This window comes from Dipodomys ordii, unplaced genomic scaffold, assembly GCF_000151885.1.
Source record: "Dipodomys ordii isolate 6190 unplaced genomic scaffold, Dord_2.0 Scaffold298, whole genome shotgun sequence".
Taxonomy (NCBI): domain Eukaryota; kingdom Metazoa; phylum Chordata; class Mammalia; order Rodentia; family Heteromyidae; genus Dipodomys; species Dipodomys ordii.
The window spans coordinates 156,125-171,511 of record NW_012267514.1 but is presented as its reverse complement, the minus strand read 5'-3'; the positions used below and the strand labels follow the sequence as shown (position 1 = coordinate 171,511).

The window sequence follows — 15,387 nt, the reverse complement described above, 5'->3', positions numbered from 1 at the left end:
TTAAAAATTAAAACTTACACAAATACTTAGTTACACAAATGCTCCAGGGTAATGAATGTTGAATGCTGGGAGGAAACACAATGCAATAGTAAAAGAATTGATGTTAGGATCAGGCAATGATTTCATATTCACTTTACTCACTGACTCTAATTTGTCAAATCACTACCGTTCTGTACAAATGAGAAAATAAAAAGAAATAATGAAATGATTAGTTATCTACAAAATGTTTTGATTCACTCTATGCATCATAAAACCTTTGTGATAAATGGGGAAATATTTTAAGGGCTTAGAAAATGAAATATAAAATATTTCAGGTGAAAAAAGATATATAGGCCACTAACTTTAGTGAATGACAAAGAAAGAACCAAGATCCAAAAAAGAGCGCAAAGAATTACACGTCCCAAAACTATAAGTATTGCTGTGCAAGATCACTCCATTTGATGAGTACATTACCATCTATTACAGAATTTTTTGCTACTTCTTCCAGTTTGAGATATATAATCAAAATTTTTGCAGACCTGTCCATGCAAAAAATCTTCTTGGCTTAGTAGATTGTATCCTATCAGTCAGGCACTAGACAGAGAGGGGAGACAGATTCCACAAGAGAGGTAGCACTGAATATCTCTATTCTACATAATAAAGAATAAACATATGTATGTCCATATACATAACAAAGACATAAGCAAAGCAGAGGATATGACTTCTTCCTCAAAGATGAGAACAGAAGTCATCTGACAATGAAAAATAACTTGAAAGCATTTGTTTCAATTTAACTATTAATTTGCTATTTTACCATACTAAAATAATTCTATTCGTAAAATAATCAGTACATAGTTTATTTAAATATAAACACTGCTTCATCTATAAGCATTTACTAAATGTAAAATAATATGCTTCATTATGAAATTTTCAAATATGTATTTAATATTCTTTGACTATTTTTACTCCCACTTTTTTTTTGCCCCTCTGTCTACCCTACTGCTCACCTCCTTCCAAAACTTTCTGCTTGTACTGTTACAACTTTTCGTGACTCTAGATTCATCTATGACAGATGACATCATAGTGAAATGTCAATTCTTTTCAGCATAAACTCTTGATTTTATCTGAGTTTTTTGACACTCTCTTCACTAGAAATGCCACCACAGGTACATATTTTGCTGTATTTTATTAATCGCCTAGACAAAATTTGCATCAAAACATATATTTAAGTATTTAAGAAAATTTTCACCAGTATGCTTCCTAGGGCATAACATTTTGATAGTAAAATTTGGAAGATTTACCTAATGTTCACTTTTATTTTTATGTTTGCAATATTGTGATTTTTGTATAGTTTTTATTTTTTATTGTTATTGTAGAGATAATATACAGAGCGTATGAATCAGGTATTGAGTATAATTGATTTTGAGTCATATCTCCCCAGTTATTATAATATTTCATCAACTATTCTATATGAAGCATCCTCCAAAACATAATTATACCTGCTTATGTTGGTACATGTTTGTACAAGTACTAGAGAGTGGAAACAAAGAGGATTGAGAGCTAGCCTACTGTGAGAACTCCTGTTTCTAAATGACAACAACAAAAAACACTGTAAATTTCTCTTTCAATGGAATTTTTCAATTGAATCTATTGCCTATTTTCTTATTCTTTTAGGATAATATGGCTTACCTGGAAAAACCCAGTAGGTGCCAAAATTAAGCAAAATAAAACCTATCCCCTCACAAGTACTCAATGTAGACATGAAAACAAATGAAAATCTGCTGGTAATTGTACAAAAATGCTCACATATCTTTGGTCATTGTTACTAAGCCAACGAAGCTTTTGGAGAAATCAATAATACTCTGAAGTGGAAGACTCAGAAGTTATCATGGAAAATGTGAGTAGGAAAATAATTTAATCTCTTAATGTAGAACCAAAAGTTAAAGACTAACAATCTCCTGAGCAGAATAAAGGTGAATTTTCTTTTTTTTTAAATTTTATTTTATTTGTGAACATGCTGTACAGAGGAGTTACAATTACATGGGCAGGATAATGAGGACATTTCTGTAAAGGTGAATTTTCAAACAGAAAGAAGCAAGAGCTGCATAGCACAAATGAATCTTAAAAAAAAAAAAGAATAAAACTCAATATGGCTGTTCCTAGTGAAGGAGATAATGAGGGATTTACAATTCTCCCCTTCCTCTAATTTTAAACCTTTGGGTTCCATTCAATACCTTAATACTCATGATTGATTAAATGTGCATCTTTGAAATGTTTTAGGAATTCTTTTAAATGTTGATACAATACAATATTTTGTTGTTGACTTTTTACTTTAACCATATTATTGTCATTTACAAGCAGTTAATTCCAAAATCGAATTCTGTATCACTACCTTGAAGTTCATATTTCAAAGTAAATCACGCTGTCCCCAGTACATTGTCTCACATCTGCCTGAACAAGAAGCTGTCCTCAGTGTCTGACTATGAACTCTCAGGTTCTCAACTGAAATATCCCTGCTTAGAAATTAGAAATATCTTTCAATACTACCTGTCTAATTTACCCAGATGTGTAATTAAGGCTGGTCTAAACTGAATGAATGGAAGCAATAGTTATGCAGTGAAACAATCATTTAACTTGTTTGCTCAAGATACTTGGTAATGTTGCATGATTTCCATGAATAAGTTTCTATTATATGAAATGAAGTTTTAATAGCTGCCGTATGAAACAGTTATGTGGACTAAAAAATAAAACTTGCAAAGTGATTAACACAGAGACTTTCATATGAAGAATATTCAATATATAGAGAAGTGCACTTGTAATAATATCACACTCTTTGATGACTATGTTTTTACTAACAAAAATTAATAAAACAAAATCAAATAAATTTGCCAGGAAGTGTGTTTCAGTGCTCCCTCTACATATTAAACCTCAACACTTTTATTAAAATCCTTGTTTTTTTTCTTTAATGGTGTTTGTGGGATATGAATTCATAGTCTCATGCTTGCTATGCAGACACCCTACATCTGAGCCATACCTCGAGCCCCTTTTTCTTGAATTATTTATGAGATAGGGTCTCATTTAGACTATAACTTCGATGGTTGAATAGACTACTATATATTAGAGTGCAGCGGTATTTAATCTTGGCATGTATCCAAAGATTGTATCAAATGTAACTTGCAATTGCATCTGAATCGTCATTTGAAAATCTGAATAATTCTCACATAACTTACATCAAGCACAACAATGAAGAGTCTGAGATATATGAATGCAAGACACCACCTGAGACAGTGTATCACTGACCCTTCATGGTGCCTTTAAATGTTACCCCAAACTCAAGTGCAATAACTTCATGACTCTTCACTGTCTTAAAGTAATAAAGAAGAAAATGATCCTGTTGGAATGATTAAGAGATATCATGATGGTTTCTTTGACCTTTAAGATGATTGCCACAAATCACACAATGCAAAGAAAATATGTTCTATGAGAAAATATATGATGAATTTTCTCTAGTCCAATGCCAAATAGATTAGGTAATTATACAGAAAAATATGGTTTTCAAAATATATCTACTTTGCATTTCCAATTATTATCTTTTATTATGTGCATGTTATATTTTAAAATGTGCATTAAAAATTGAAATGTAAAAAGTTTTGAATTCCCCTCTTTCAACAACTGACTTACTGCAAACAAAACGTTGTGAAAATTGTAGAGATTTTAAGTGATTATAATGGTTATTACCTGTTAAATTGTATTGTCATTATGATGAGTACATAGTTATTTACCCATTTTCACTTAGTCATTTTAAACTATTATATGTAAATATATTTGTGTACATTGCCACATGTATGATGTATATATGTGTTTGTGATGTGGTATTTGTGTGATATCTGATGAATAATTTAGAACACAGTACCACACACAGAGTAGGCAAGCACTCTAACACTGAATCATATTCCGGTAAAAGAAAAAGAAAACTAGGAGAAACTAAGATATACACATGAAGTCCCTGAAGCACATATAATGGAATTAATATTCAATTACATTATACCATTTGATTCTTTAACTGGACATATGCAGATTACGATTTGAAGTGGTTCTGAATTAACTTGCTGAAGCAGTTCTTTTGCCAATCCCTAAGTGTGAGATCAGAATGGGAGTGAACTTCATCCCCTTGGAGAATAAGTACTCGTGACCTTTATGACACATCTATAAATATTTGATGTAGTTTAAAAAATGAAAACAGGTTTGACTCAAATGTTTTGCCAAGAATACTGTCATGTAGAAGCTGATTTTAAAAGATGTGCCTGTACAGCCGAGAACTGATTATTTTTAGTTCAACAAATGGGAATAAACCAATTTCTGTCAGTATTTCAGACCTTATGGAAGAGGAGCCAATGCAGACCCGCCAGAAAGAACTGTGTGTCTGTGGAGCATCTCCTCTCTCCATAGCTTCAGAAACAGAAAGCAAGAGATGATTCCTTTACTACAGCTTACATCTCACAGAGAGAGCATGCTCATCATCTACAAATAAATAAGAATTACAAAAGAGCAAACTCTGAAAGTCATTTGGCGCTGCCTCCCCTCCCCCAACATACACCAAGAATAAAAAGGTAAGATTTCAAGTCCAATTGAATTGCTTTCTTACCTTTGCCTCTCATTGAGGATCATTTGATTCTGTCAACTTGTAAGTCTATAATTCCAGAGAACTCATGGCCCCATGGACGAAAAAGATTTCGGTATTTCTAGATTCTTCCTTGCACTAGACTGTTGGTGACTGTGTAGTTTCTCAGGATCAATTCTGATCCAAAATGAAGGAGGCGATGGTATAGTAACTTAAAGCTTGCAGACTTTCTCCTGTCAAGTCTAAGGTCAAGACAGAAATAGGGAGGCTCAATACCTCTGTGCAATGGGTTTGCACTGATACTGAGGATACTTAGTCCTGATACTGACCACACTATTGTTCTCACCACTATTTACTGTTTTCCCTTGTCAAAACCCTTTTTAACTCCCCAAAGGAAATGCTCATACTCATGTATCTTATCTTTTAATTATGCTTCATTCTTGGACTGTTTTTCTTCACAATGATTCTTATTATCCTCTGAATATTCTATCTCTCCATCGGTCTCATTTTTCCAGTGTACATATGGAATGTTACTCTGATTGATCCATCTGACAACCAAGACTTATCTTCTACATTATGATGACTTCTCTTGTTACATGCTTTTTATTTCTTGGATTTATTCTCCTTATAGTAGAGTGAATGGAGAGTGGTAAATTACATAACAATGGAGATGAAGTATTAGAGAGAGATAGAGCCCACTCAGCACAAAGCCCTTAGTCTGTTCACATATCTTCTCTACTAACTTCCTCTACAACTCTGTGTCTCCTGGGATATTCCATTCTATACAAAGTAGAATCTCAGACCAAACTGACTAAATCATAGTTGAAGCAAAGATAAGAATAGGATTTACTAGGATATACTTTAGCAGTTCAGTTTTCTTAGCCAAGAAGTTATTTGACTGAGAAAACTCAGAAAGATTTCACTGGGACAATGGTATTTAAATTGGGCTCAGCCCAGCAAAAGATGAAGAATCCAGAAATCTTTTTCATCAATGGAGAACATAAACTCTATAGAGCTAGAGGCTTATAAGAAATGAGTCTAGGAGAAAAAAGTCATCAGATAGTGTGAAATATAGAAAATTCAGGGAATAATATCATCCAGGTACATTTATGCTGGAAACGCCATGCTGAACATTGATGGAGCAAGATTAAGCACAAGTACTAAGAGGATAAAAGGAAGTAAGAACTTAGCCAAGGACCAGAGGCTCTGAAAGCCATATCAACCATTGTGTTTTGAGGCCATAGCAGTAAGTGTATGCATATATAAATCACTGTATTTTTTTAAAATAGAGAAAGAGATGAGATAGTGATTTCAAATGTGAGAAGAAATAAAATCTGAATGTGGGATGTTCCAATTTGGAGACAGTGAAACATCTCAGTGAAGGCTTGCAAAATGACATAAAGCATTGTTAGTCAGGCTCTAGTGGCTCATGACTATAGTTTGGCTGCTTGGGAGGCTGAGAATGGGAGGATCTATGGTGGAGGTTAGCCGAAGGAGAAGGCTTCTGAGTCCCTATCTCAAAATTAACTTGAATAGAACAAGGATGTAGGCTTGGCTCACCTGGCAGAGTGTCAGGTTCTGGGTTCAAACTCCAGTGCCAAGCCTTCAACTAAAAAGCAAAAAGCATATTTACATTGGCTGTTTGGAATATTACCATTTGTTATAGATCACATATATGTTCTGTGACCTAGGTTTCCTGTCATATCCACCATACATGTTCTTCCCTAAATTTTGTGAGACACTTTAGAACTTAGTATGTAAAAAGCATGGTACCCAAGGAATGACATCGCATGTGTTTATAATATATAAGTAATGACATAAAAACTGTCAAAAGATGTTTGAGTCTGCTATCCCTCTCCAAGAGAAGTATACATGAGCACTTGTGATAAGAATTCAGTAGCAGGTCTGATAGCACTGATGGGATGCCTTAGGACCTGTCTGTATCTTGTTGATGCTACAAGTATTTCCTCTTGTGTTTGCCACTGAGCTTCTCTACACTGGTAACAGAAGCATAGATACCTTCAGAGGGCCTGACTCTGAGACCTCGAATGAGATCGGGGTTTTTGATGATAAGAAAATCACCAAGCTTTGTTCTGCCAACAACTCATAACTTGGCATGACTTGCTCTTAGTAATGCATAAATGTTCATAGAAATTGATATTATGTGTTATCATTCTTGAATTTATACTTTGATCATGACAGGTATATACCCTGTTTTCCATGACCTTCTGGTCTAGGTCCCAACTTTTCCAAGTTTGTCTACGGTATCTTTGAATATCTAGAGATATTCTATTTAAATTAATTTGATGAGCTGGAAAAAGTAAAAACAACTATAGTATCATTTCCTTTGACACTTGATTTCATGTCTCTAATCTTCTCTGATTTTCATATCCCTTTATCTCATCCTCTCATCCTAAACCCCTTATGAGTAGTTCTATTACTGATTATATTATTAAACACAATATCTTGATTATAGTCAATATGATATGAAATTTCCATTCATTACATGTTGTGCTTACTAAATGTATTTAAAACAGTCATTTCTACTTTCTGACTATCACAAAAGAAAGTACGTCCCAAACTACTAACAGAACTTTAAACAATAGGCTAAGGAATTTTATACTGTAATACATTTTGCCACCATATTATGGACACATAAACAATTTGAAAGTGTTTTGAAATGGAAGTTTGCTCTGCAATAGTCAGCACTAATAAAGGTGAAAATAAGCAAAGCAATTATATGTAATACATAGTGATGTCTTCTATCAACAATAAACTTATAACTTTCATATAGACCCTAAAAGGAAGATGATTTTCTTTATATGCTTCTCACATAAATATCAAGACCACCAATGGGAAATGTTGTGGTGTTTCAGTCTGCCATGAAGTTATCACAAGTATAACTCTGAGTTTGTTTCTATTTCTGATTAGTTTACTGGGAACTGTATGCTCTCAATGACCATTTGTCTCTTAAATAAGTTTGAATTTTTCTCTGATCACTTTATCCTTTAAAAAATGTTCTCTTCTCTTTGTAAATGCTATTATTCTATTAGTTGTAACCATGCCACTCCACATAATTACAAATTGTTGTATGGTACTTTCAATTACCGGGCTTCCGAGATGTCACAACTCAAAATGTCGATTTTTGAAGTGTTTATTAAAAAGCCAGCAACTGCATAGTGGACTCCTGTATCAAAAACCAGCAGCCCGGAACAGAGCTAGCAGACAGTTTTTAAAGACAAGGACTTGAGCTTGAGGTGGAGACCAAATCTTAATCTTAACAAAAGTGTCATACATAAAACAAAACAAGCTAAATGAGGATAATTATTCCTAAGAAAGTGGTTATACAAAGGCAAAGTGAATATACTTATTCTTAATAAAATGATTATACATAGGCAATAACTAGGTGGGGATAAGTAACTAACACAGTGTTAATTCATAAGCTAAGTGACTGGGGGGGATACTTAACTCTAACAAAGTGGTGATTCAGGGGAACAATAAGGGACAACCAGGACCCCAATTATCTAGAGAAACCAGGAGTTTCCTGGAGCCCATGACAATTTTTACATTCCAAAGAATGTCATCTATAATCTATAGAGTTTGGAAAGTCCCCATCTATAATTAATAGCAAGATGCCAAAATGGCATCCAAGTTACTTAGATTCAGTACCCATATTTCAAAATTTATCTGAATTTATCTTAAAACACATGTAAATTGTCAAAAAAAGGGAATCTTTTTCTATTCCTTACAACAATTCTGGATAGTTTTGATTTTGAGGCAAAGATGATTGTGAAAGACTAAAGAAAAATATCACTTTTGTAACACTGAAACAGGGAATATCAAGAAGAAATGAATTCAAAAATGGAAAAATATAAAATGATAATATGTCTGAATATATGAGCTATCATTTCCTACACATGAAAATTTCTACAGTACTTAATCTAGGGGAAAAATTTTTGCTTTTTTCCAATAAACTGTTAAAAAAGAAACAATTGATTCCAGTGAAAGTCTGATTTATCAATTCAATTCCATAAGAACTAGACTAAGTACAGTTTTCAAACTTTATTTTTTTTTTAATTTCTCAAAACAAAGGCAGTTGGAAGTGATAGGTTGCAGGACAGAACCAAGGAAATATGAGACCAGTTCACTGATCTTTCCAAGCTGTCCTTTCTTTTTTTCTCTCTGCAGATTGTGCATTTGCCACCTGAATTATACCTACAGCCACCAACAAGACCATGAATAATAGGAGTGTGACTGAATTCATTTTGTTTGGGTTGACACAGGATCCTGGAAAGCAGAAGGCCATATTTGGCATCTTCTTGATTCTTTACCTGATGACTCTGACTGGGAATTTTCTCATCGTGGTGACCATTAAAACCAGCCAGACACTGGGGACTCCCATGTACTTTTTCCTTTTCTACCTCTCCTTTGCTGATGCTTGCTTCTCCACAACCACAGCCCCCAGGTTGATCGTGGATTCCATTTCACAAAAGAAGAAAATTTCCTACAATGAGTGCATGACTCAAGTTTTTGCTTTCCATTTCTTTGGGTGCATGGAGATCTTTGTGCTCATCCTCATGGCCTTTGATCGTTATTTGGCCATCTGTAAGCCTCTGAGATACACAACCATCATGAGCCAGCGTGTCTGTGGAATTTTAATAATGCTGGCCTGGGTGGGATCTTGCATTCATTCTTTGGCACAGATTTTCCTGGCTTTGAGATTACCTTTCTGTGGCCCCAATGTAATTGATCACTATTTCTGTGACTTGCAGCCCTTATTGAAACTTGCCTGCATGGACACCTATGTGATCAATTTGCTAGTTGTTTCTAATAGTGGGGCCATATGCATGGTATGTTTTATGATCCTGCTGACTTCCTATGCTGTCATTTTATACTCTCTGAGAAACCACAGTGCCAAAGGAAGGCGCAAAGCCCTGTCCACTTGTGCCTCTCATTTTATTGTGGTTGTCATATTTTTTGGTCCCTGCATATTTATATACACACGCCCACCAACTACCTTTCCAGTAGACAAGATGGTAGCTGTGTTTTACACTATTGGCACACCCTTGCTCAATCCTCTAATCTATACCCTGAGGAATGCAGAAGTGAAAAATGCCATGAAAAAACTATGTTGTAGCAAAGAATGACTTCAGTGAAGGCTTCTCAAATAGTCTTCCCTAATAAGTGAGTTATATTGCATGGAAGTCCAGGTAAAGTTTCTTTGGCATTAGGAGAACATTTTAAAGTCTCTGGAAATATGTGTCTAAATTATAGTCATCTATTTCAATCATCTGTTACATGCATTTACCTGAGTATTCACTGAATGATTGGTTAGGTATTGGGAATTAAACTTCTTTAATCCTTACTTTCCAGATTTTATTCAATAATCTTTTGTATGTGATCATAAAATAAGCCATATTAATATTGACTGAAACATAGTAATTTATTATCCATGTCAAGATTGGTAAGGATGCATATAAAAAGGCCACTTTGAAACTGCCAAAGAAAGAGCAAAAAGAAAGAAACTGAAAAAAGGATAACTGTTTATTTTGCTAATTACTTTTGCCCATGTGATTATCTTCTGGAGAATCTGAAACACCATCTTGACCTAGTATAAGTTAACTTCTCAGGTCAGCTCTGATGGGTTGCTTACAGGCTCTTCTTTTTTCAGATGTTGTACTAACTTCGATATCAAGGATGATGTAAGAGGCATTTATTTTCTTCCTCATAGTAACTAAAAGTTTAAATGTGAATAATACACAGATAAAGTGAGACATAATATCTCTCCTTTAGAATTTTAATGTCAGTTTATTAGGGTGTTTTTAAAATATGTTTTTATTTCCAATAATCTGACATCTTTATGTGTATATGTACTGATAACCATCACATAATCTCATGATCAAATGCTGTTCCATTTTTCTGTACTTCAATTTGTAATCCAAACACAAAGGCACTCCGAAATACTACTCTAAATGATAAAGACTAATGCAAGGGAACAAGATGTCCTTTTTTGTTTTGCCATTCCTGAGGTTTAAACTCAGGTCCTAGGTGCTCTCTCTGAGTGTCCTTTGCTTCAGATTATTACTCTACCACTTGAGCCACAGACCCACTTCTAGCTTTTCTTGGTAATTAATTCAAAATAAGAGTCTCACATACTTTTCTGCTTAGGCTGGCTTCAAACCAGGATGCTCACCTCCCAGCCTCCTGAGTAGCTAAGATTGTAAGTGTAAGCAAATAGTACCTGCCTTGGATGTACTTTTTTATATTCATGAGCATGTCTATTAACTGAATACAAAATGTCATTACCTACTTCTGACTCTAAGATGGGCCATTGAAGGGCATGGCATGAAGAGTAATCTGTCAGCCTTCCAAGTACCATGTTCACAAGTGGCAAATCTGTATATCTTCATTACAAATGAACACAATGTTCCTTATCACTCTTTAAAATATGCTTTCAGAATCTCAAAAATCTGAATCTATGAAGGTAATATTAAAATGGAGTTTCTTGTTACATAAACAGGACCCAATAACAACTAAACTGTTTCTTGTCTCTTGCTGATCCTTCAAATACTATGAGAAGCTTGCATGAATGTCTAGATGTAAATGCACAAAGATTCATGAATTTTCCTACTGTTAGAAAACAAAAGTCCCAGAATCCACCCAGTTTCACATGCTCAATCCAAATTTACACTGCACCCACTCCCCACCCTTCCTCCTTCCACACATCCTGATCCATACAAGGTAGGTATTCTTAGCAAGACCATTCATTACTTCAAGTTACCTAATAGAGATAATTTTGAACATTTTACTACGAAGAAATAACTGAGGTTCTAGGTGACAGATAGGCTAGTTATTAAACATCACAATGTTCACAGAATATTGTACATTTACAATATTCTGTTAAAGGAAAACATGTAATAATTTTAAAATAAATCAGAATATCTAAAGTGTTAACATTCTCCCAATTCTTCCTCTTTACTTGAGGTCTAGTGACCTAACATAGAATAGCAACAGGGAAATCAGAGGGGACAAAGGAGATGCATTCACTTGATAGAGATGTTTGCCTTCACTGGATGTCTTCATCAAGTGATACATTATCCATGCAACTGGCAAATGGAGAAATGCTGATATTTTACTTTCAGAAACTTTTATGCAAACCTTTCAGATATTCTCATTGGCAATTGTAGTTGTGTTATACTTGAAGCTTGAGGAAGATGTCTAATAATCAGGATGTCCTGGAACTCCTTTTCTTGACCTTCAAAATGTTCTTCCCTTACAACTGCTCCCATTGGGTTGGTTTCTACAAATGTTCCAATTACTCCACTTTTGCAGTTCTTGCCACATATCTCTGATCTTCAGAAATGTCAATATGTTTAGGATAAACACTTCATTTTTTTGTTTTTTGTTTTTTGGTTTTTGGTTTTTGGTTGTGGTCTTGAACTCTGGGCTTGGGCTCTGTCCCTGAGCTCTTCAGCTCAAGGCACAAGCTCTACCATTTGAGCCACAGCGCTAATTCCTCAAGGATAAAAATTTTGTATGAATTTTTCAATGATAGAAATTCTTTTTTTTATTTTTTTTTGTAGGTCATGGGCCTTGAACTCTGGGCTTGGGCGCTGTCACTCAGCTCTTCAGCTCAAGCCTAGCGCTCTACCACTTGAGCTACAGCACCACTTCTGGTTTTCTGGTGGTTTATTGGAGATAAGAGTTTCATGGACTTTCCTGCCTGGGCTGGCTTTGAACTGCGATCTTCAGATCTCAGCCTCCTGAGTAGCTAGGATGACAGGCGTGACCCACCGGTGCCCAGCTCAATGATAGAAATTCTTGAACCTAGATAGATGTCAACTGTAAGGCCTCTCATCATGTTTTGCAAAGTCAGTTCCCTGGAGCCACCAGCAAGGGGGAGGATCATATTCAGATTAATATTTCAGAGTTTATAGCCCATTCTATCTCTCTCTCCCCCCCCTCTCTCTCTCTCTCACACACACACACAGAGGAGATGAAGGGAAAGCCAAGTGCTTCCTGCCTTATTTTCCATCCTTGAAATGATTTCATTTTTATTATTGTTATCTTTAAGTAGTTGTAGAAAGGAGTTTAAATTCAATATTTTAATCTATGAGGACAATGTATTTTGGTCAGTGCCACCACTTTCATTGTTGTGAAACACAAGTTTGCGGATGACAGTTTCCTTCAGCTGATGTGAAACATCATGAGAGCATCCCTTGATTCCTTAAGATAAATAAAAACTTACCAAATTGCTCTATGCTGAGATTGTCATACTGAACACACTATTCAGAATTCTATCATTTCAAGATCTACTATTTCTATACTTACATATCTTTCTTAATTATGTTAGGACCTCCTTCATTGAGACCCTAGCAATTTTTAGTCAGATTCTCATTTATTGTCTTCTACAGTATGATCTAAAAATGTGCTTATGGAGATTCTGGAGGAAGATGGCAGAGAAGCTGGGAGCTAATCAAGCTCTCACACAGAAAGAAGTTTTAGTGATCCAGTGAAAAGTCCTAAGCTAAAGAGTCACACCAAGTGTACCAGGGCCGCAATATCAACCAAGAAGATCCCAGGACAAAGGCACCAGAGGCAGTGTGTGTGTGGATTCTACTCAGTGCCAACAAGAAGTGACAAGGAGCAGAAATCTTCATCTTGCTGACCACAGACAGTCACAGACCATGGGAGGCCTGGAAACCAAGGGATAGGTATGAGTACCCTAAGACATCCTCACTCCTCATGGACCAAGGATGGGAAGTATCCATCTTGGATACAGAGAAACACCTGGCTGGAGCAGCTAGCATGCAACTCTTCCAGACAATAAGAGACATTTAGAAGGTCACAGGAACCTGACCTGCCTGGCTCAGCTCCACCCAGGGGAAAGTTGCCCTTCCCAGGCATAGATAGCTCTGCCCTTGAAGGAGTGACTTTCTTCACTGGGTAAACAGAACCAGATGCTGCCCCTCCCCATTGCAGTGTAGGCAGCAGACACAGAGGCAGGAGGGGTAAAAGAAAACCAATTGAAACTCAGTAAACATAAATCCTGAGAATGGCTCCAGGCTAAGCTCTATGATTATTTTTTTAATGTAATATTATTTTTTTGTGAACATACTGTACAGAGGGGTTGCAATTACATGGGCAAGATAATGCATACATTTCTTATCAAGCATTGCAGCCTCCTCCTTTGTTTACCCTTCACATCCCTTCCCAGCCTCCTCCCCACCCCCCCCCACCACGCACCAACATTGTAAAGCTCGTTTTCGACATGGCAACTTGTACTTCTCATTGTTGCAACAAGTCCACCTGTATCCTTATTTAAACGACTTGTTTTTCCCCATCTCCTCCACAAGTTATACTGACATCAGATATAGTGAAAGCAGGGGTTATACTGTGGGGGAGGGACATACAAAGCAACAAAGAGATAATCTTATAAATGCATTAAAAACAAATGCATGGAAGAAAAAAACATTAGAATACATATCTAAGGGTTCATTTTCCTAACATCACATTATCTGATCTTTGCTGCTTGACTCATACATATACTAGATATTGCAAATAAGGGAAACCATGGGACCTATGTTTCTTTGGGCCTGGCTTACTTCACTTAATATAATTTTTTCCAAGTTTTTCCATTTCCTAACAAATGGGGCAATGTCATTCTTTCTGATGGAGGCATAGAATTTCATTGTGTATATATACCACATTTTCTTGATCCATTCATCTACTAAAGGGCATCTGGATTGGTTCCATATCTTAGCTATGGTAAATAATGCTGCAGTAAACAGAATCAACTCCAAATGGATCAAAGACCTCGAAGTCAAAGCAGACACTCTGAAAACATTACAGGATGGAATAGGAGAAACCCTAGGTCTCCTTGGCTCAGGCCGAAAATTTCTGAATAGAGACCCGGAAACACAACAAATCAAAGAAAGGTTGGACAAATGGGATTGCATGAAGTTGCAGAGCTTCTGCATGGCAAAGGACATAGCTAGCAAGATCAATAGAAAGCCCACGGATTGGGAGAAGCTCTTCACTAGCCATACAACAGACAAGGGTCTCATATCTAAAATATACTTGGAACTCAAAAAATTAAACCCCCCAACAACAAATCCTCAAAGAAACAACTGCCCAATAAATAAGTGGGCTAAAGACTTAAAGAGAAACTTCTCTGAAGAAGAAAGATGGATGGCCAATAGACACATGAAGAAATGCTCAACCTCCCTAGCCATAAAAGAAATGCCAATCAAAACAACATTGAGATACCACCTCACACCAGTTAGAATGGCAAAAATCAAGAACTCTAACAACAACAGATGCTGGAGGGGATGTGGACAGAAGGGAACCTTACTTCATTGTTGGTGGGAATGTAAACTTGTTCAAACACTTTGGAAAGCAGTATGGAGGTTCCTCAAAAGACTTCACATAGAGGTCCCCTATGACCCAGCAATCCCACTTTTGGGCATTTACCCAAATGTTTACAAACAAGACCACACCAAAGCTACTAGCACAACTATGTTTATAGCTCTGTGATTATTGCAGGAGCTAGCCTCTCAGGGAAAAGCTACTGATTGCTGATAGGCTTCAACCCTACCCACAACCTAGCCCCATCACAACAACTCCAAGCTAGAGGAAAGAGCCACATCCCCCTTTTGTGATGCTCAGAGTAGATCTACCTTCCACTGAACTAGCCTAGGAGGAGGGTCATAAAGTTCCTGGTAAGGCCGAGCTTCTTTCTGCCTGTTCAAACTGCCTTATAAACCAATCAAGCCTCAGGAAAACCA

The 15,387-nt window shown here is 36.1% G+C and overlaps 1 protein-coding gene across 1 annotated transcript; it reads left to right on the top strand.

Moving 5' to 3' along the window:
* Window positions 1-8,835: 8,835 nt before the first annotated feature.
* Window positions 8,836-9,747, top strand: LOC106001415 (olfactory receptor 4C11-like). The gene has a single exon (XM_013036510.1). The coding sequence runs from the start codon at window positions 8,836-8,838 to the stop codon at window positions 9,745-9,747; it is 912 nt and encodes a 303-aa protein (XP_012891964.1).
* The last annotated feature ends 5,640 nt before the right edge of the window (window positions 9,748-15,387 follow it).

Excerpts from the sequence above, each read along its gene's own strand:
- LOC106001415 (XM_013036510.1), top strand. The coding sequence starts at position 8,836 with ATGAATAATAGGAGTGTGACTGAATTCATTTTGTTTGGGTTGACACAG.